Below are 17,716 nucleotides of genomic sequence, written 5' to 3' on the forward strand. Positions count from 1 at the left end.
ATTGGTCGACATTTGGGCGCGAGCACGCCTCGAATTACACGCTGGAAAGGATAAAATAATTACACGTCGTCCCCCTTTTCTTCTACTTTTTTTTTCCACCACCGTACCTTTCGTTTCTTTCTTTCCCGAACGAGACAGGCCAAGCTATACGCGTGAATCTGGTGAAAAAAAGTTTGGGGGAACACGTGCCGGGGACGTACCGAATTTCGCGAGAGAAATGGGTACTATACGGAAAAAGGAATTTCCTTTATACATTCGTTTGTGTGGTCGGTTTTAGGATTGATCGTGGTTTGTACAAGACTCGGGATTTGAAAGTTTCAGATCGGTTCGTAGAATTGTCAGATGCAGCCAGGTTCAGATTAAGTCTAACAGGTCGACGTATAGTTGGTTTCTAGTCGTAAGCTCTCGTGCACAGCAATTCACCAACCAATAATTATCAGCCAATTGATAAATTACAAGGTGTACGTTATAGATCTATTTTTTACGATTTTATAATTTTTCCTCGAGTGAGATAATTAATAATTGCGATGTGCAGAATTACTTGCAAAATGTTATTACTAAACTTGGCAATATTACGCGAAAGTAAGATGTAATTTATGATTTGGAAATTTTTGTTGATAATATTATTGATATTAGTTGAGAAAGTTTCTTGAGCTTGAGAGAAACCTAAAAGAATGACTCTGTTAATATATATCATTACTCGGATTTATACATATTACCGAAAGTCTTTTTGCGCGTTGAAACGAAAGGAATGTATTGAGATGTAAAAATTCGAAAGTCATAAATTACTAGAATTTATTTGAAGCCATACAGAGAGAGAGAGTGGTTTCGTTGTACAATTTATCAGAACTTCTACATATAATGTACGATAGAAACGATGGTGGACATAAGTAAGGGAACAGAGAGATATAATTACGGTAAACGCGAAAGTGCCATTTAGATGGATGAAGGATAGTTTTCAGCGAGAGATGTGCGATTTTAACGAGCGTACGATAACGCTAGTAACCCCTTATGTTGGTTAGCGAAGCAAAGGGTTGACTATAACGCATTATTACGAGGTTTTGCATAATTTAATTCTTACTCGCGCGTAAGCTACGATAAATACGTACCGTCGTTATTGATTGTTACCTGTCTCCTATCTGCACCGTGAAAATTATCGCTTCTCTCGCGAAATAATCGCAATGAAAGATACGCGTGAAAGTATGACTTCTCGAAAACATGGATTTAACGTGGAAGTAGACTATAGCGGGACCATTCGCGTGTCTGTGAACATATTCGCCATCGTTCGCAGCTCCTCCCTCGAAACATCACGATAATAGGCTCGTTCGTGTTTATTATTACTTAGAAAGTTGACATTTCTCATATAAAACGAAAATAGCAAAAACGAATCCACTTAAAAATATTTCAGGTGAAATATACTTAACTCGAAGTGAATATTTAATTTTTTTTTTTTATTTTAGGTAAGAGTAATAATTAATTACTTTAAAGACATGTTTTTAGAAACAGCAGTGCCTGTAGCAGTTATCGATGATATAATATCATTTACCACCATTATCAATTAATGGTAATTCATTTATTACTCGATATTCTGATTCCATAGCCGCGTCAAATTATTCTAACTCAATTTGCTACAATTAATTACTATTGTCAATATTACTATGGTCAAATTCTCATGCATTCGCTTTTCTTCAAATTCCATTCATTCGTAATTAACTTCTTCGTAATACTATCTTAAACAGACGAGTTTAATAAATTCCAACGTCACGTCCAATTAATAATTTACCCCACAAGTAATTAAATATTGCTATAGCATCTTCCTTCTACCTATATATATATATAATTCTATTAACTCATCTTCCGTTTATATTACTTATATGTTACTCTAGATTCAGCGTGATTTCTTTCATCGTCCTTCGCTGCCCCTGAAAAAGTCTCACACCTGCGAGCACGCATACAAATGCACCGGTAGCAAGCAGGAAATCGAATCGAGATAAAATACAATTTATCGTGCCGCGTAACTGAGACATAAAGCGGCTCATACTCGGACGCAGATTCATTGGACAAGTTGTCGGTACTCTAACGGCGCCCCATGCTGTTTCCACAAATGGCGTCCGCGCCAGTAACATCGCGTTCACCGGCGACTCGGGACTTCCTGTTATGAGCGCATCGCGTACAGGTGGATAGAAAATTGCCGATGGGAGCAACGCTGACGAAATAAACGACGTTGCCTCGCGGAAACCTGTATCGCGTCTTTGCAGCGGTTCTCTCGCCGCTGATAATCCGCAAATTCGCGACGCACGACGGAAGGCGCCTGGTTTATGCGATGCAAAATTGAATTTCGATATTTTATCGCGGTCGTAATCCCCCGAAGATGAGTTAAGGAGTTTAGAATATTCTATGGTTTTATGCGTTTTATGGAAACCTTTAATTATATGCATTGGATTCACCGAGGTATTTAGTTACGTATTTCGATGTTACGATTTGGGATTACGACGTTGCGATTGTAAAACTCGAGGGGAATCGAAATTGAGAGATTCTTCTGTCTTCGTTTCCCTGAAATAATGTACATGTAATTAATACAGAGGCAATTTCAATTTGTATTTGGTGTACTTTATGCAATTTACTTTGGGAAAAAATGCAACGTTGTCTCTTTGCCAAACGTACGGTTCCGATTTTGGAACGTCATCCTGTAAACTATTCGTTTGTTCGATGCTTAATTCCCTTTGATCAGGAAAAGTAATCGCATTGTAATTTCTTATCGTATCAAATCTTGGATACTCTCTGTTTGCGTAATATTCTTGGTATTTTATAGATGGGAATTGAACCGTATTTCGCACTGGTTCGTTCCGAATCTGTTTCGTCGAGCTTCCAGCGACTATTCTTTCCCTCACTTCAATCTTCGAATAATCATTAACTAAACGAAACAAGAAATTAGACAATTTATCCGATCATCCAATTATCGACAAAAGATTCCCTACCTTCGAATCTATAATTTTCTTACCTGGCTGACCAGGACCTCCGTTAGACGTCCTATATTTTCCACCCCGAATCCTGTTGAAAAGATTGAAAAATCCTCCATTATAGTTATTCAGATAGTAAATCAGTCCATTCGCGTCTCTTGGACATTTTGGAAACGCTTCGTAGCAGGCCACGGAATTTCCTCGATTGCTATACCCAAGAATCATCGCTCTGCCAAAGTTCAGCAATGGAGACATTCCAGCGACATCGATTTTCGTTAGCCAGCTGAAAACACAAAAAGAAATCGATCGAGAGGCTCTCGATGTTCGTCGAAGAAGAAACATCTACTTCGGCAACTATCGCTGTATTGATTTTCGTGGCACGAAACCTACTCCGTGAAAACATTTCGACCGATCAACTCGAGGAAGCTGGAGCCCTGTTTGCCTAACGATCTTCCAGGAAGTTTTCCGCTGGCCATCTCGCAGAGTATCCTGGGCACACACTTGTAGTCATCGTGGCTGGATATCGTGGACAGCGTATCTAGCAGATTCAGTTGAAATCCAGGAGAAAGACCGACCGTTTCACTCGGATAATTCGATTGCTGATAGTCGGAAATCGGGTACACCGGAAGGGAGCTGCTCTGATGCGACTGTAAGTAGAAAAGCTGTGGAATTTTCTGCGTAGATGCAGGAACATGGAGACCATTGGTTACTTGCTTCTTTTGCGTGTCAAGTATGTCGAAAAGAATGGAACTTTATGCAGACATTTATATAAAAATATCTAAATATTTCTGTTATTTTTGTTCTTATAAAAATATTATTCAGTACAAGCTTACACTATTTGAAATAGCACAAACAACACTAGCATAATTTTCATTTCCATGATTATGATTTTATGAGACTTTTTAATGAAACCATACATTTGTTTTTCAGTTTTTATTCCCACCTCTCGCGATAAAAAAATCTTGCGTCATTTACTTTTCAAGGAATTTAATGCTAATTATATATCCAGAACAGTTCACCTACCGTGAGAAGTACTTATAATGAAAGGCTGTTACTTTCACGAGTGAACATTGTTTTTTTAGGGGTAGTAAAACTTAACTAGAAATTACAGTTAGAAAGTCGAACTTCATTTGTTTCGTCTGGTCTCTTTTGTCTTCTTTCGATGTTGTACACAAGGGAATGTTTATTAGCGACTTTAAAGAAAATTAACCTACGGTATTTAATAGTATTTCATGTGCTTTCGTAATAACCGATAATCGGCAATACATTAAATTCTTTACGACGAGCGATTGCTGGAGTTTTTAATGCGGCAACATACGCTTGGTATTAAATTTCACGATGTAATTTATTATTAACTTAAGGACGTTCCAACTAATAAACTCGTATAATGCTATTTACGATGTTCTCGCTCGATAGTTCATTACGTATCTTCCAACCTCGTAATGAAATAATTCGTGGATAATAAAGAACTCGATAATGACAATCTTATTATTCCTATAATTTTAACTCTTTTCTTTTCAATGTTTCAAAAACTACAAAAATACCAGTCGAATCTGAATAAAATTCGCATAATGAATGGACAAATTCAATTTCCAACGTACCGTCGCAGCGTTATTGAAAACACTCGAGAAAACATCCATAAAGGAGATCTGCCTGCCCGTGAATCCATTCAATTGACCTTTTCCATTGGATACTTTTAGCACGCCACTTTCTCGATCGATGAGATCGACAGCCAATTCATCGAAACACCTACGCGACGAACCATGTTTCCCACTTGAATATCTCAAACTTTTATTGAAAAATAACGTCAGCGATAAATTTGCAATGTAATAGCTGCTTACCTTAATAAATCCGTGGCATTATAATTGCGTCGAGCTTCGTCGAAATTACAATAACGATCCTCGTCGATTTTACGACGAATCCTTCGAAATCGATCCTCTGCGTGAATTTCAGAGCAAAGAAAAAGGCAAACGAGCATCAACCTAAACGTCGTACTATGATTCTTCATTTTTTCTTTATTTCCTTGTTGAACATCCAGCGTTTATCAAATTTTTGAAAAATATCTCTCTGTCAACTCTTTTTGGAATTTCCCATCACGGGAAACATTTGTCGAAAGATATTTCGTTTATATTTTAAAGTTTCACGTCGACCGGGTTATGAATTTTACTGACGAAAGAATAAAACGGTCGATGACAGTAATTCCTTTCGTAGTAGCAGTTTGTTGCGATCGCTGCTGGAATACGGCGAGTGTTTCGCTTCGCGGATGATCGTGTCACAGTTCCACGGCAACTGGAACTTTCTTCGAAAGCGTTCTTCGTACACAAGCTCGGCCGAAGAAGCGTAGGTAGGAAGAAACGTCATCGTGGTCTACTCTCACTTCGTGTGACCGTTTTTCGCGCGTGTACCGCGTACACGTTCGAACATACTCGTATTCTATGCGTCACCGGAATTAAAGAGGACAAAGTACGCTTGTTTTTGTTTTTCTTTTAATGATTTTATTCATTAATCAACAGAAAATTAATCAATGATACTTTGTTGTTCTGGCAAGAATTCGAAGGACATTTCCGATCTTTTTGACGCTCTTAAAATTGAAACGTTCGAAATTCTCTTCCTATGTAATTCATAATTATGCGTACGAATATTTAACACTACAGTTATCGATTACCAAAAACTGTCAAACACTTGTACCAGTTTTATACCGTAAAAAAAATCACGAATTAAAATAGAGCCAGCGTTAAACTTCTCGTGCAATTAATTCGTATAACATCGTGTACATTGTTTGCGATATACATATCGATCGAAACTTGAGAGTCGCTATTCGTTTCGCAGAATTCAAGGATTTAAAAAAGTATCAGTTTAACAATTGCGTTACTTCAGACAAATTTTTCATCAAAAATCTATCGAAATAAAGGAAACCACTATCGATGCGTATCTATAGCATAGATTTGAAATTAACAAGAGAGTTAACAAAACACTCGATATAGCTATAAATATGAAAATTATCGTACATTTGCAAGCAACGGTATTCGTTTTCCACGATTAGCAACAGATCATTTCTTCGTTAAAAGACTCTCCGAACGAAAACAGCAAGGAACGTTAGTTTTGAGAAGGGAAACTAATACGCCCTCCCTTCGTCGGATCTTTTCATTCTAACCGACGATAAAGTACAATTAATTGGTAAATCCTATAAGCAACGAACTTCAGGTAACAAAGCGATAACAATTAATTACGGGTCCTAAAGTCATTAGTTCCCCTATACAATTTTATCCTCGTCGCGTTTTACGCAACTACGATTATTATGTAGCAAGGATAGACGATCCTTTGCACGATGCAAACCGGGAACACTCTTCGCGATATTTACAATCTGTACGCGGCTCCGTAAATGGTACGGTTTACAGTTAATCCGAGAGCGTGGCCTCGTCGCAGCCTCTCCCTCGTTTCGCCAGCTGATGACAGAGTCGCGGGCTTCCTATGATGTCGCCCAGGAACACGCTCAATAAATAATTCTCCTTCATCGGGTTCGGCGATGATTTGTACTCGCTGTAAAACCATCATTCCCATACGTTACCATCTAATGAACTTGATCGTGAAAGCGTTACGAGCGTTCGTGCGATAGTCGAGAAACATAAATCGCTATGCGTGGTGCGTGTACGTTGTAAAGTAACTGGATCGTGTCTTTTTTTCTGGTATGGTAAGAAGAATAACGTGGATCATTGCACGGTGCTTATGGAGAGATTAGAGAGGAAGTTATAGGCGGTACGAGAACGTTTGAATCTGATTTTTCTTAACTACGTCGAGTATCTCTTCTTTATTTCGTGTTAAGTGTTCGTGATTTACGTGGAATTGTTTCATGAGAATTTTCTACGCGTTTAACATTGCAATCTTTTGAAAGTATCTTTGTTTATACCATTCAAATTCGCGAGCTTTTTGTTCGTAAATCGATGATGGTTCCATGGCGGTGGAAGATATGAAATAAACCAATTTAGAATTCTTTCCGCGCTTAAATTCTATGTTCGTTCTTTTATAGATTGGTAAATAAATTTATCATGATACTGGAAGATTTAAAATGAGTAATACTCGAACTTTAACGATAACTTTTCAGTTAAAAAATCCCTAACCTAATAATTTGATCTTCCACCCTTGCAAATAATCCCTTCTACGCGAACTAGTCTCATACGTGCTCGAAACAATATGAAAAGATTTTTACGTAATTTTAATTTTAATTTTCATTTATTAAACGAAGAAAGATTCATTTTGCAAATAGATGCCACACAGTAAGAGGAAGATAAGTGTCAGCGCGATACAGTCGCTGTGAGATAATCAGATCGCACGGGTTAGCTAAGTCTTCGTGGACCTTTTTCACGAGATTGCCGGTTCAGATAAAAAACAAGTTGATCTTATTGCATAAAAGTATTGAATTTCCTAACTCGCGTACACGGACAATAGTGTTTGTGTGAGCAAATCTGGAGGAAAAGGATGGTCGATAGAATAAGCAGGGAGACCCGGAGAAGTAGGAAGATATGTGGAAGCTGATAAGGCTAAGAGCTGTGAACAGTTCGATAAATCCATTTAAGATTTTAAATAGGAAAATAGCCTCGGCGGACGATCGCCTAGTTGCAAGTGGAAAGAATTTCTATTTCTCCGTGGTAGGAGTCACGATCGCGAACGTTCAATGGACAGGCGGATTTACAAGCAAGGAACCCGAGAAAGAAGTTCCGGATCCTCTCAAGCTGGTCACTTTGTCTGGCTATACGGAATTGCCAGATGACCGAGGTATAGTCAAGGTGAGGGAGTACAAGGGAAGAGTAAAGTCTAATTAAGGTACAAGGGCTGTTGAAATGACCACGGCTACGCTTAATGAAACCCAACATTCTAGAAGAAGTAGCGGTGACGTGTGCTGAGTGGCCTATAAACGTGAGGTTGGAGTCGATAATTGTACGAAGGTCTTTCACTCTAGTAACCACGGAAATATTAAAATCGAAGAGTTTGTGTTGGAAGTACATAGAGTTCCTACTACGAGCGAATTTTATCGAGTACTTTGCTGAGTTGAGATCCATCAGATTTTCACCGGATCGAGTCTGACGATGTTTCCTCGAAGATCAACGGCTACGAAAATCGTATTTATTGCTTCAAAGATTTTTCAATCATCTGCGAAAGCTAGAAACTTGCTGCTCCTAAGTATTACACGTACATAATCAACAGATATGGCCTAAAAATGTACATAAATACGACCAACAAACCTAATTCGCCTCTTCGTAACTAAGATCCAACTACCTCTAAAATAAAAGGAATTTGAAAAGACCTCGGCTCACGCTGACCATCCTAAAACCTCCTAACCTTCCATCCTTCGACTTGAATAGCTTCTGCGAGGGACTCGAGGATGCCAGTCTCTCATGCATGCTCCGTTAAACCTCTCCAAAAGTGTCTCTGCCAGCTCCAACCTTCGATACATCCTCTCATTTCCCTTGAATCTTCTCTGCTTTACCTCCATCTTGCCCCTACAGGTGACAGAAGCGATTAACCGACGCGTTTCGTCTTCGAGGACACGCGCTGGCCATCTCGGCACCGTGAAATCGCAGATAAGCCGTTCGAATTCGAAGGCTGGTAGCTCGAGACGCTCGTAAAACGGCGGAGAACGAAGGAACGGGTGGAGGGTGGAACGAAGAGAGTTATCAGGATGCATTAGGTCGCTCGTGGAGACCGCCATTAAGGGCTATCTGCCGCTGGCGTTACTTACAACTGAATTTAGTGCGAGCTCGTGGCCGGCTAGCTACGAACAACCGGTAGCACGGATTTCTATTAGCTTCCACTTCTACTAGTTGGATAGAAGCGTCGGGTCATTTAGAAGCCAGGCCACCTTCGTTGCATCTTCAGGGGACTTATCTGACCAATCGTTCTCCACGAATTACCTGAAAATCCCTGGAATTTATGCAGCAAGAGGAGAGAAGTGGAAAGAGAAGCGACCTTTAATGTTTGATAAATCGACGAAGGTTCTATGGCGATAGAAGACATAACATAAATGACACTGAAGCTTCATTTACAAGCTTTTTCAATTTATAATTCGTTCATGAGTGTTGTATTTATTGTATGGTGCAGATCTTCTTAAGTGCCTCTGGTCGATCTCTGGAATTTTTTCTTTGCATCTTTATAAATTGATAAAAAGTCCATCGTGGTGGAAAGTTTGAATAATGATAAAATATGAACATTAACAATCAAGTTACGATAGAACTTCATCGTAAAAAATTCCTAAATCCATCTAAACTGTTCGACTGTCTTCACTTCTGACCAGATCACATTCGTTGCATCTCCGCATGATCTATTTGACCGATCATTCTCGACGAATTATCGAAGAATGCCTGGAATTTATGCAGAAAAGGCCGTTGAAGAGAGAAGCAATCTCTTCGGTTGCATCTCCTTCGTTTCACATTTCGACTTTTACGAGCAGGTGGAGGTTTCTCTACGCGGAAGTTATGACTCGAGGAATCAATGCATCGGAGATCGCGAAGGATCGTTACGCATGAATTTTGAACGAGCATGTGACGAGATGCTGAATTGGAATTGCTGTTTTAGACATTGTTCGCATTCTGATATTTTGATAGGTAGGATAAGTTCGACGGTTTAAGAGCCCAAGGATTCATACAGTTTCGTTAATATTTCACTGAATTATCGAAACTTCTTGTAGACTTCGTCGAAATCGACATCAGAATTTAAGTATTTCTATAAGTGGCGAGAGGAGTTCAGTGAAGAATAATTGAAACCTAGAAACAGACATATCTATCAAATATTCTACTAAACTTCCGCGAAATCTTTGGAAAATGTCACAAACATCGTAACTCGCTTTCACTTGAATTTCTACAAACGACAAACCTTCGTAACATACGATAGACGCGAAGAACGCGTAAAAGAGCAACAGTAAAATTCGTGATTCAATTTTCAATCGAACTTAACTACGTGACCAGCACTAAAACACCCAAATACCTTTCGTCGTCTCGTTCTTTCTCGGAATGTCAACAAATTCTCATAATTTCACGCGATTCTAGGAATTTCTGTGTCAAGAACCGTCCGAGTTGTATCTCTGATTCAGAGAAATCGTTTCCTCGGTGTCAGAGGAAAAAGTCGTACGCCGTGTCGGGATTGACATCATCGGCACGGCGCAAGGTAGAAAAAAGAAAACAAGAAGAAGACGATCGGGCGACAGAAGAGCCGTTTCACGGCTGGCCGGCCAAATGGATCGGTAATTTTCCTACGATGCACTAACGAGCTCGTTATTAAACTTCGTATTCGCCAAGTTTCGCAAGGCCATCGAGCGCAACGAACGTTCAAAACTAATCTTTGCCAGTCGTCAATACCCTGAGTCGTGAACTTCAGGGACGTGGTTACTTAAGTGACTACGTGGAATCGAGATGCACTTGCAAAACCGCGTTATCGATCGCGACCGCTTTTGTTTTACTGATGCTGCCTCGCAATCGATCCACCAAGACTAATTATACAACAGTCGCAACAGTCGATCGCTCTCGAGGACCTCCGTGAGGAGAAGAGAGAAACTCGAACTTCGTCGCATCAGACGATGAAAGGTGAAAATGTGACGATTAAGGTAAACGTATACATATAACGCTTTGAGTAACAAATATGATGTAAATGAACGAGATTAGGATTGGTAATAGAGGGTGATGACGCATTAATGCAAAGTGTATGAGCTCGTCCAGGAACATGACAAGTTTATGTAAATATGATACGGTGTTATTGGGAAGTTGGACATGGCAACGTGTTAACGTTGAAGTATTTTTATCTTTCTTTTAGATTGTAGAACGAATGCGCAAGTTAAATTTGCATAGGTTAAAGTATAAGTTGAAGCGAAGACGAGTGGAAATTGAAATAAATGAGGAAAAAATGGGGGAAGGCTAGTGTGATATTAAATTTGCATAAGTTAAGATAGCAATTGAGATGAGGATGAGTGGAAATTAAAATAAATGAGAAGAAAAAATAGGATTGCGAGAAAAACAAACGTACGTAATGTTGCTATAATGAAACGGTAAATTAGCGAATTGTATTTATCTCTGAAATTGTATAACGAAGGTTAGAGATGAATTAGAAGCGAGCAATTAAAATAGGCAAGAAAAAAAAAAAAGAAAAAGAAAAAAAAAGAAACCAGTTGTTTAGCAGAATGGCAACGTATTCAGATTAAATTATTTTCTTTCCTTGGATATTTTATGGAGAAGCAGGTTAATTATAATAGAAGTTGGAGTGAACGAAAAAACCGTACAGTATCAAGTTGTATGGTTTCTTCTAGGAAAGTAGGTCAAATTGTATCGTGAGTTCTTGAAGAGTAAGAAGAAAAATTGAAATAAGACGAGAATTAATAAGAAGGAAAAAATACTCGTACGACAAGATATGAGAAATAGTTGCATATCTCGAAGACAGGTTTGAGAAATAGAGTGTTAGGAAAAGTGCTATGTGCTAGGAAAATTATATAGCGTGATAATAATAGTAATAGTGTGTTGTAATGCCTATCGATAGATCTGTTGATAATCAACATTTAATGACTATCCTAATGTACACGTATTCGGCTTATCTATATTATTGCATAGAACACGAAATGTTGCTTTTTACTATCTTTGAATATTATTCGATAGATCTAAATTCTTGAATGTGATTTCTTTCGAAAAGAACATTATCCAAAATAAGAAATTACAGTGAAACGAGTTGTGAAAATAAGTTGTAACGAGAAGATTGAATCAAGAAATTAAGATAACAGAGTTAAAGTGGAAGATTGAGATAAAAATGAAATTAAATCTGATATTTAGATCTGTACATATTTTCAAGTTAATAATTTATTAAAAATCTGTTACTTAATTTTTATATAACGATTAGATGGAATTCAGTACTACGTAGTTCTTGAAACTTCAAGTGAATATCGAAATATCAATAAAACGTACCTGAAAACGACATCCCAGTCCAAAGCTCGTTGCCGACTTCGTTTCTGCAGAGTTTCGGCCGCGTACTTGGCGCAGATTCTCTCGTAAACGCAAACGTTACTGCCCAACTCCGATATCAACTTCTTCTCCACTTGGCTAACATCTAGAATTTCTTCGTCGTGTACCAGAGGCAGATCTCGTCTTACTCGGTTGACGTAAGTCTCTAAAAACGAGAGGTAAAACTGTGCTAAATGTCAAAATTGTTTCGCAATTAGTGAAACGACTGCATGGAATGGCTGTCGAAAATTCTCGCACTATTCTCGAACGATATCTTTAACATTCCCGGTAGTTTCGTCGAGATCTCCAATTCAATTGAACAATTTCCAAATCGATAAATTTAATTCTTAACATTCAATGAACCATCGTTGTCAGACGAGTTAATGCACTATACGAATACCAATACAGGCTGTTATATACCTAGACAGGTTACTGTCATCAATCCAAGTGACAATCCACGTTTCCATCATTCAGAACCGTCAAATAACTATCCCTAGCTAATGACCAATTAACGACGTGCCTCCTTCAACGTTCACTTTAACGAAAATTGACATATCTCGATAGCATTCCATCCGCGGTCGCGTGTTCGCCTGTCATTGCTGACTGCTCGTCAAATTTCACGCATCTAAATTTCACACTCTATCGAATTATCGATATTGAGACCGATTTATTAATCAATCCTTGGTTCTAAAAATTCCTCTCTCAGACATTTCATAATACGTATGAAACGCGCAGTGGTATATAAGAGAAGCGTAAATTGGATTATTTTTTAGATTTATTAATATCTATAACAAATAAATCGGAACATGGAAGAGAAAGTTTTGACAAATATTGGAATTGGTGGCTATTGATTATAATTTATGGAACTTTTTATTATTATGGATAATTAGCAAACTTGTGAAAATAAATTGGTATATTACTAAACTCGGAAACCAATGGATTCTCAATTCATTACGCGTATAGAATTATAGATTACTATCATCAAATCCTCTTTAAGTAGAAATTACTAGTACAGGATATATTATATTGGATGTCAATAATACCATAGAAATAAAAATATTAAGAAAAAGCATTACATAAATTATCGTTGCAAGCAGTGACAATCGAATGCTTAGGTGGCGATTTCATTTAATTTCGTGGAAAAGCATCACAGGTGTGTTAAACGCGAGACGATAACGAGCAACGGGAAAGATAAATTGCTATACCACAAATTAGAGCCAGCTTTTCTGTCATAGCGGTGCGCGCGACAAATAATTAGCAAGAGCGGGTTCCGGCGAAAGAACCTGGCCTGACCGTCTTTGTGAACGTTTTATACGCTCACTGAATATTATACGTACACCGATGGTAAATAAGGACCAGGCGCTCGTTCAAATCAGTTCGAGCGACGATGATTCGCCGTGGAAACTGCTATTCCGGTCGAAAACGCCGAAAATGTCCCGTAATTGCCGGCAACTTGACAAAGGCGCGCTTGAAATACTATGTAACGTGACTGGGAAGAAATCTCATGCGAAGGAATGAAACGTTTAAGTCGAAGGATAGGAAAATAGAGCAAATTTTGGATAATTTATAAGACGTTCGTGGAAAATATCTTTACGAAGAGAATGAAGAAATAAAATCTAAATCCAGGTTTGCTTCATCTTCCAATACTTCACTCACAAATGCTATAATGAATGTTTTACTTTTTGATATTTTGTATGTTTTTGCATATGGACACTCTGTGATCTTATGTATCTCGTATTTGGAATTTTTCAATTTCGGAAATTTGGAACTTTGACGAGAATACAGAAATAGGAAATAAATAGAAAGATAGAAATGTTTGAGACGTAGAGTTTCTAAGAAGCGTAAGCGGTTCGCGAACGATTTTAATACGTTCAGAAGAGTTTTATTTTCCATACTGTAAAACAAAATGACTTACGTTGTAATACAGAATTTGTAAACCTGTATTTCACGTAGAGATGTGCAATTAAATCACTACTCATTTGAGTCGAGTATAATCATAATAGAAATCATCCCTTAAGTACACTTAATCTAGACATGGGTCTCCTAACAATCTTTAAAATGTTACTGTCTAGTTTTAATTTGTATTAAAAAAATACATCAAGAAGCTTCCCCTTCTTTTTCCCCTTTTACGATAATAATATTTTACTCGTAGGAAACATCATTTAGAGTAAACTAGAAATTACCCACAAGTTAGTTGACCTTCCATAATATTATGCGTATACTGAATCGAACATTTGTAATACCGCACCTACGTCTAATATTAACAATACTAATAACGTTAGGTTTATTAAATTAGAAATTTATAATATTGGTCCAATTGAAAATTATTAATATTAAATCTACTAAAAATCTCTCACATTATATTCCACCAAATCTTCCAAAATAAATCCTTCAATTTAATAATAACCATTAATTACCAAGAATCCGTGCTAATTACCAAGAACAAACAGTGATTAACGACGACTTGTTTGTCCAGGAAACAACGGAGAGTTACGCGGACGTTACATGGTATTCCGAGAGAGAAGTTGCAACAAGTGGAACACTTTCGCTTTCGCTGCTCGTCCATTCGATTCACGCCCGAAACTACAGGCTAGACGAATCACCTATACACCGAAGTTCAACCTCTTTTTGCGTTGAATGTACTTAACTGACCGGCGATCGAAGTGGAAGAACATTGAACTTGCTCGTGCGACAGATTTCTGTTCGTATGATTCATTTAAAAACGTGATGATATCCCGCCATTCGCTTGAATGAATCTCGGCGCATTTTCTTATCTATTTCGTAGATAAAAAATATCTGCAAAATTCTAAGTCACCGAGTCGAAGTATTTTTTAATTGTTTTTATAATTCTACATAAGTAGTTCCTTCTTATTAAATGAATTTTAAATGAAAATCACCTGGGTTCAACGAGTACGCAAGTTTCTTCACGAAATTAGTGATCCTCACAGCGGCTGTAATCACGGGGAAGCCGATCAACTGCACCGGAAGGTGGAAGGCAGGTTCCTCTGGACCCGGTGCCGCGTTCACCAACGTCACCGCAAGGAAGCAACATCCCAGGATCAAACACGCATTTGTCATTTGCATCTTAGAACGCTATCTAACAAATGAATCGCATTGTTTTCATATGTATTGTTGTTCCATATATCATTTCTGTTATCGTTATTGTTTCCACATGAACGTTTGTACATTGTATTAACTTTAAATTAAATTTAATCTCTCGCGGGAAGCTAATGTATTAATCCCACCACCATACGCAACTTCGACCACGTTCTAATTTCAAATTTCTGAAATTCTCCAAACAATTCTCCATTCAATTGATTTCCAAACGGTTCAGTGGTCTTCATAGATCGCGGAGAACATTAAAAACTTCAAACCTCGATATACTTCATTAATAATTTCCATTCACAACTCCATTCCACCCGAATCTATCACAAGTCGTAAATTTTATAAATTGCCCATTCAAACAAATCCTAAATTATTCAACGTTTTTCAACGACCATAGGGAATTCGACCAAAACTCGGTCAAGCCCAACTCTACTTATAATTATATATAATTATCATTTACAAGTCCATTTCATTCAAACAGTTTCATGCATCTCAACTGCAAAGTTCACGAATTCTTCAACCAATTCCCCGTTCGAGCAACTTTCACGCAAGTCAACGCTTTTTAACAATTACATAAAACATGCGAAACCATTCAAAACCACGATCAACTGCAGCTTTACCAATACTCTCTATTTACAAATCCATTCTAGTCGAACTTATTCTTCCTACGATTATTCACTCTCCAACCACCAGAGAAAACGTTCGAAATCTCAATCAATCTGAATACATTCCACTTGGAAAGCCAAAACTTCAGAAACACCCAAAACCTCTATCAATCGCAACACATTCCACCAACGGTCTCAAACTTCATTCACAAATCCATTGCATTCCATCGCATCCACTTAGTCCTTATTCCTTGTACGATTATTCACGTGTTTCGTTGGAAGATAACGCCGAACCGATATCGATTGATTCCGCCGACCTGTTCTACGTGACAGTTGTGATGTAGAGGATCGCCGGTAGAAAACGTGACGTTAGGCTAGCTGTTCCTTTGGTAAAAACTCGTGGTCGAGTGTTCCTCCGGGCGACCGTAGGCCTGCTGCCGCTGGTTCGAGTCGATCGTCGAGAGAAAGTGTTCGGCCCCTTCCTCGTCGTCGCGTTCAAACGAACGGCGTCCGACCGATTGCGACATTTAGTGCGCCACCAAGACCGGTGCGTGGCGTCGTCCTAATTTTCTTCCGTGTCGAGTCGCGTCCTCCGCAAGGTCATCGTCACGGTTTCGTAGCCCTGTATGCTTCAGCACCAACGATTGGTAGTGCTTTCCGCGTAGAAAGTTCCTTTCGAATGTCGAACGTCCAAGTAAATCGAAAGTCCGGTCGCGATGGGGTTAACGCTTGCGGCGGACATCCAGTTCCGGGGGTGGTCAATGGACCGAGCAGAAAACGTACAACTCGAGCACTGACTTTTGAACGAACCAACAGTTTGTGAAATGTCTTCGCGGAGTTTAGTCGGATTTGTAAAACGCGGAAGGATTTTTTGAAGTGTAAACGTCGAAGTTTTATTAATTGTGCAACTTACGTAAGATGTGACACGTGGGTGAAGGCCGGTCTTTAAATTTTGAGGCAGACTTCCCAAAGATCTGTAGAGTTTCTTCGAATTGAAAAAGGATGGAAGCGTGAAAATTGAAGTTGCTCGTGGAAATTGCATGACTTGTGAAATGTAGATAGAAAATGTTCTCCGGATTCGAGGGAGGTTCTGTGAGTAAAGTTTCTTTATATTCGAGGCATTTGAAGTTTTATCGAATGATATAAAATGGTTGGAAGTTACATGACATGAACAATGTTTTCTGGATATGGAAAAAAAGAGAAGTTTCCTGTAAAGTGTTAATGTGGAACTTCTATTGGACATTTTCGAGAGGTTGAACGTTCTAGATAGAATAAATTTAGCGATTGAGAAAGTGTTTACTAGATGGTGGTGTTTTTTAGTGATATCTCGTAATAGTACATAGAAATGGTGTCAGCAACTACTTAAGTGCGATCACGCGGCAACTACTCCGTAAGAATATAATCGATTTCTTGCGTAGCACGGAGAACGATTACGCGCGAATCTACTCGAATCGTTGCTCAATGAACGAGGTTTTCTTACGTATTCCCGTTCACGTCGATCCGAATGTGTGTGATGCGCTTTTACCTTGCTACATAGAAACCAGCGATCTCTTACGATCGATTTCCTACCTGCAAATTAATTTTCTTCTTTGTAATATCTGTGGTATCTGCATTTTCAAATGAACGATAGAAGATGACAATTAAGGTTATTCATTTTTAAATATGAATTCTAGTTCTAGCCATTAACTTTATTATTTATTTCATTTTTATTTCAGTTCAGAATAATTCGAAAATTTGCACGTATATATTAATTCGATGCAATGTACGGAGAAAGAAAGATAGTAATTCCATTTATTTAAGAAGCTTCCAAATTTCTTAACGCGAAATGTCTTCCCGCGCAGTTGGACATCTACCGATTTTTTCCTACATTTGGCAGCCACGTGTTTTAACAGACCCGAGCTCGCAAGGTCACAAGACCCAGAATCCGAAACTACCTTAAGCTTGCAATTCTACAGACCAGCAGGACTCTCATTGTCCCAGCTTGGAAACATTAGCAAACAGCCGTGTCATAAATGTGCCAGTTCATATTCGCCGTCGTCGAATGCCTTCAAAATCCTAACTCATTGTCGTATAC

At 38.5% G+C, this 17,716-nt stretch overlaps 2 protein-coding genes across 3 annotated transcripts; both read right to left on the bottom strand.

The window, feature by feature from the left end:
- Positions 1-1,383: 1,383 nt before the first annotated feature.
- Positions 1,384-4,997, bottom strand: LOC126918862 (uncharacterized). The gene is made up of 6 exons (XM_050727299.1): positions 4,802-4,997; positions 4,562-4,709; positions 3,351-3,607; positions 3,002-3,243; positions 2,625-2,914; positions 1,384-2,553 (listed from the first exon to the last, which is right to left on the bottom strand). Exons 1-6 carry the CDS (start codon positions 4,966-4,968, stop codon positions 2,488-2,490), a joined length of 1,170 nt encoding a protein of 389 aa, XP_050583256.1. The 5' UTR covers positions 4,969-4,997; the 3' UTR covers positions 1,384-2,487.
- Positions 4,998-6,344: 1,347 nt separating this feature from the next.
- LOC126918864 (uncharacterized) lies at positions 6,345-17,338 on the bottom strand. Of its 2 annotated transcripts, none has more exons than XM_050727303.1 (4): positions 15,960-17,338; positions 14,830-15,025; positions 11,897-12,098; positions 6,345-6,500 (listed from the first exon to the last, which is right to left on the bottom strand). In XM_050727303.1, exons 2-4 carry the CDS (start codon positions 15,014-15,016, stop codon positions 6,359-6,361), a joined length of 531 nt encoding a protein of 176 aa, XP_050583260.1. In that variant the 5' UTR covers positions 15,017-15,025; positions 15,960-17,338; the 3' UTR covers positions 6,345-6,358. The 2 variants fall into 2 exon arrangements, with proteins under 2 accessions (XP_050583260.1, XP_050583258.1); XM_050727301.1 differs by having other exon boundaries at positions 14,830-15,029; positions 15,960-17,334.
- Positions 17,339-17,716: the final 378 nt, after the last annotated feature.

The sequence above is a fragment of the Bombus affinis genome, chromosome 7 (genome assembly GCF_024516045.1).
Source record: "Bombus affinis isolate iyBomAffi1 chromosome 7, iyBomAffi1.2, whole genome shotgun sequence".
Lineage (NCBI taxonomy): Eukaryota > Metazoa > Arthropoda > Insecta > Hymenoptera > Apidae > Bombus > Bombus affinis.

What these genes read in the sequence shown, in the direction of transcription:
- LOC126918862 (XM_050727299.1), bottom strand. Translation starts at nt 4,968, where the DNA reads ATGAAGAATCATAGTACGACGTTTAGGTTGATGCTCGTTTGCCTTTTT. An exon ending in TTTTCAATAACGCTGCGACG is followed by an intron (nt 3,608 to 4,561) that starts GTACGTTGGAAA and finishes TTCTACTTACAG; the next exon opens with TCGCATCAGAGCAGCTCCCT. An exon ending in ACGTTGCATTTTTTCCCAAA is followed by an intron (nt 2,554 to 2,624) that starts GTAAATTGCATA and finishes ACATTATTTCAG; the next exon opens with GGAAACGAAGACAGAAGAAT.
- LOC126918864 (XM_050727303.1), bottom strand. Translation starts at nt 15,016, where the DNA reads ATGCAAATGACAAATGCGTGTTTGATCCTGGGATGTTGCTTCCTTGCG. An exon ending in TGCGTACTCGTTGAACCCAG is followed by an intron (nt 12,099 to 14,829) that starts GTGATTTTCATT and finishes TCTCGTTTTTAG; the next exon opens with AGACTTACGTCAACCGAGTA. An exon ending in GACTGGGATGTCGTTTTCAG is followed by an intron (nt 6,501 to 11,896) that starts GTACGTTTTATT and finishes ATGGTTTTACAG; the next exon opens with CGAGTACAAATCATCGCCGA.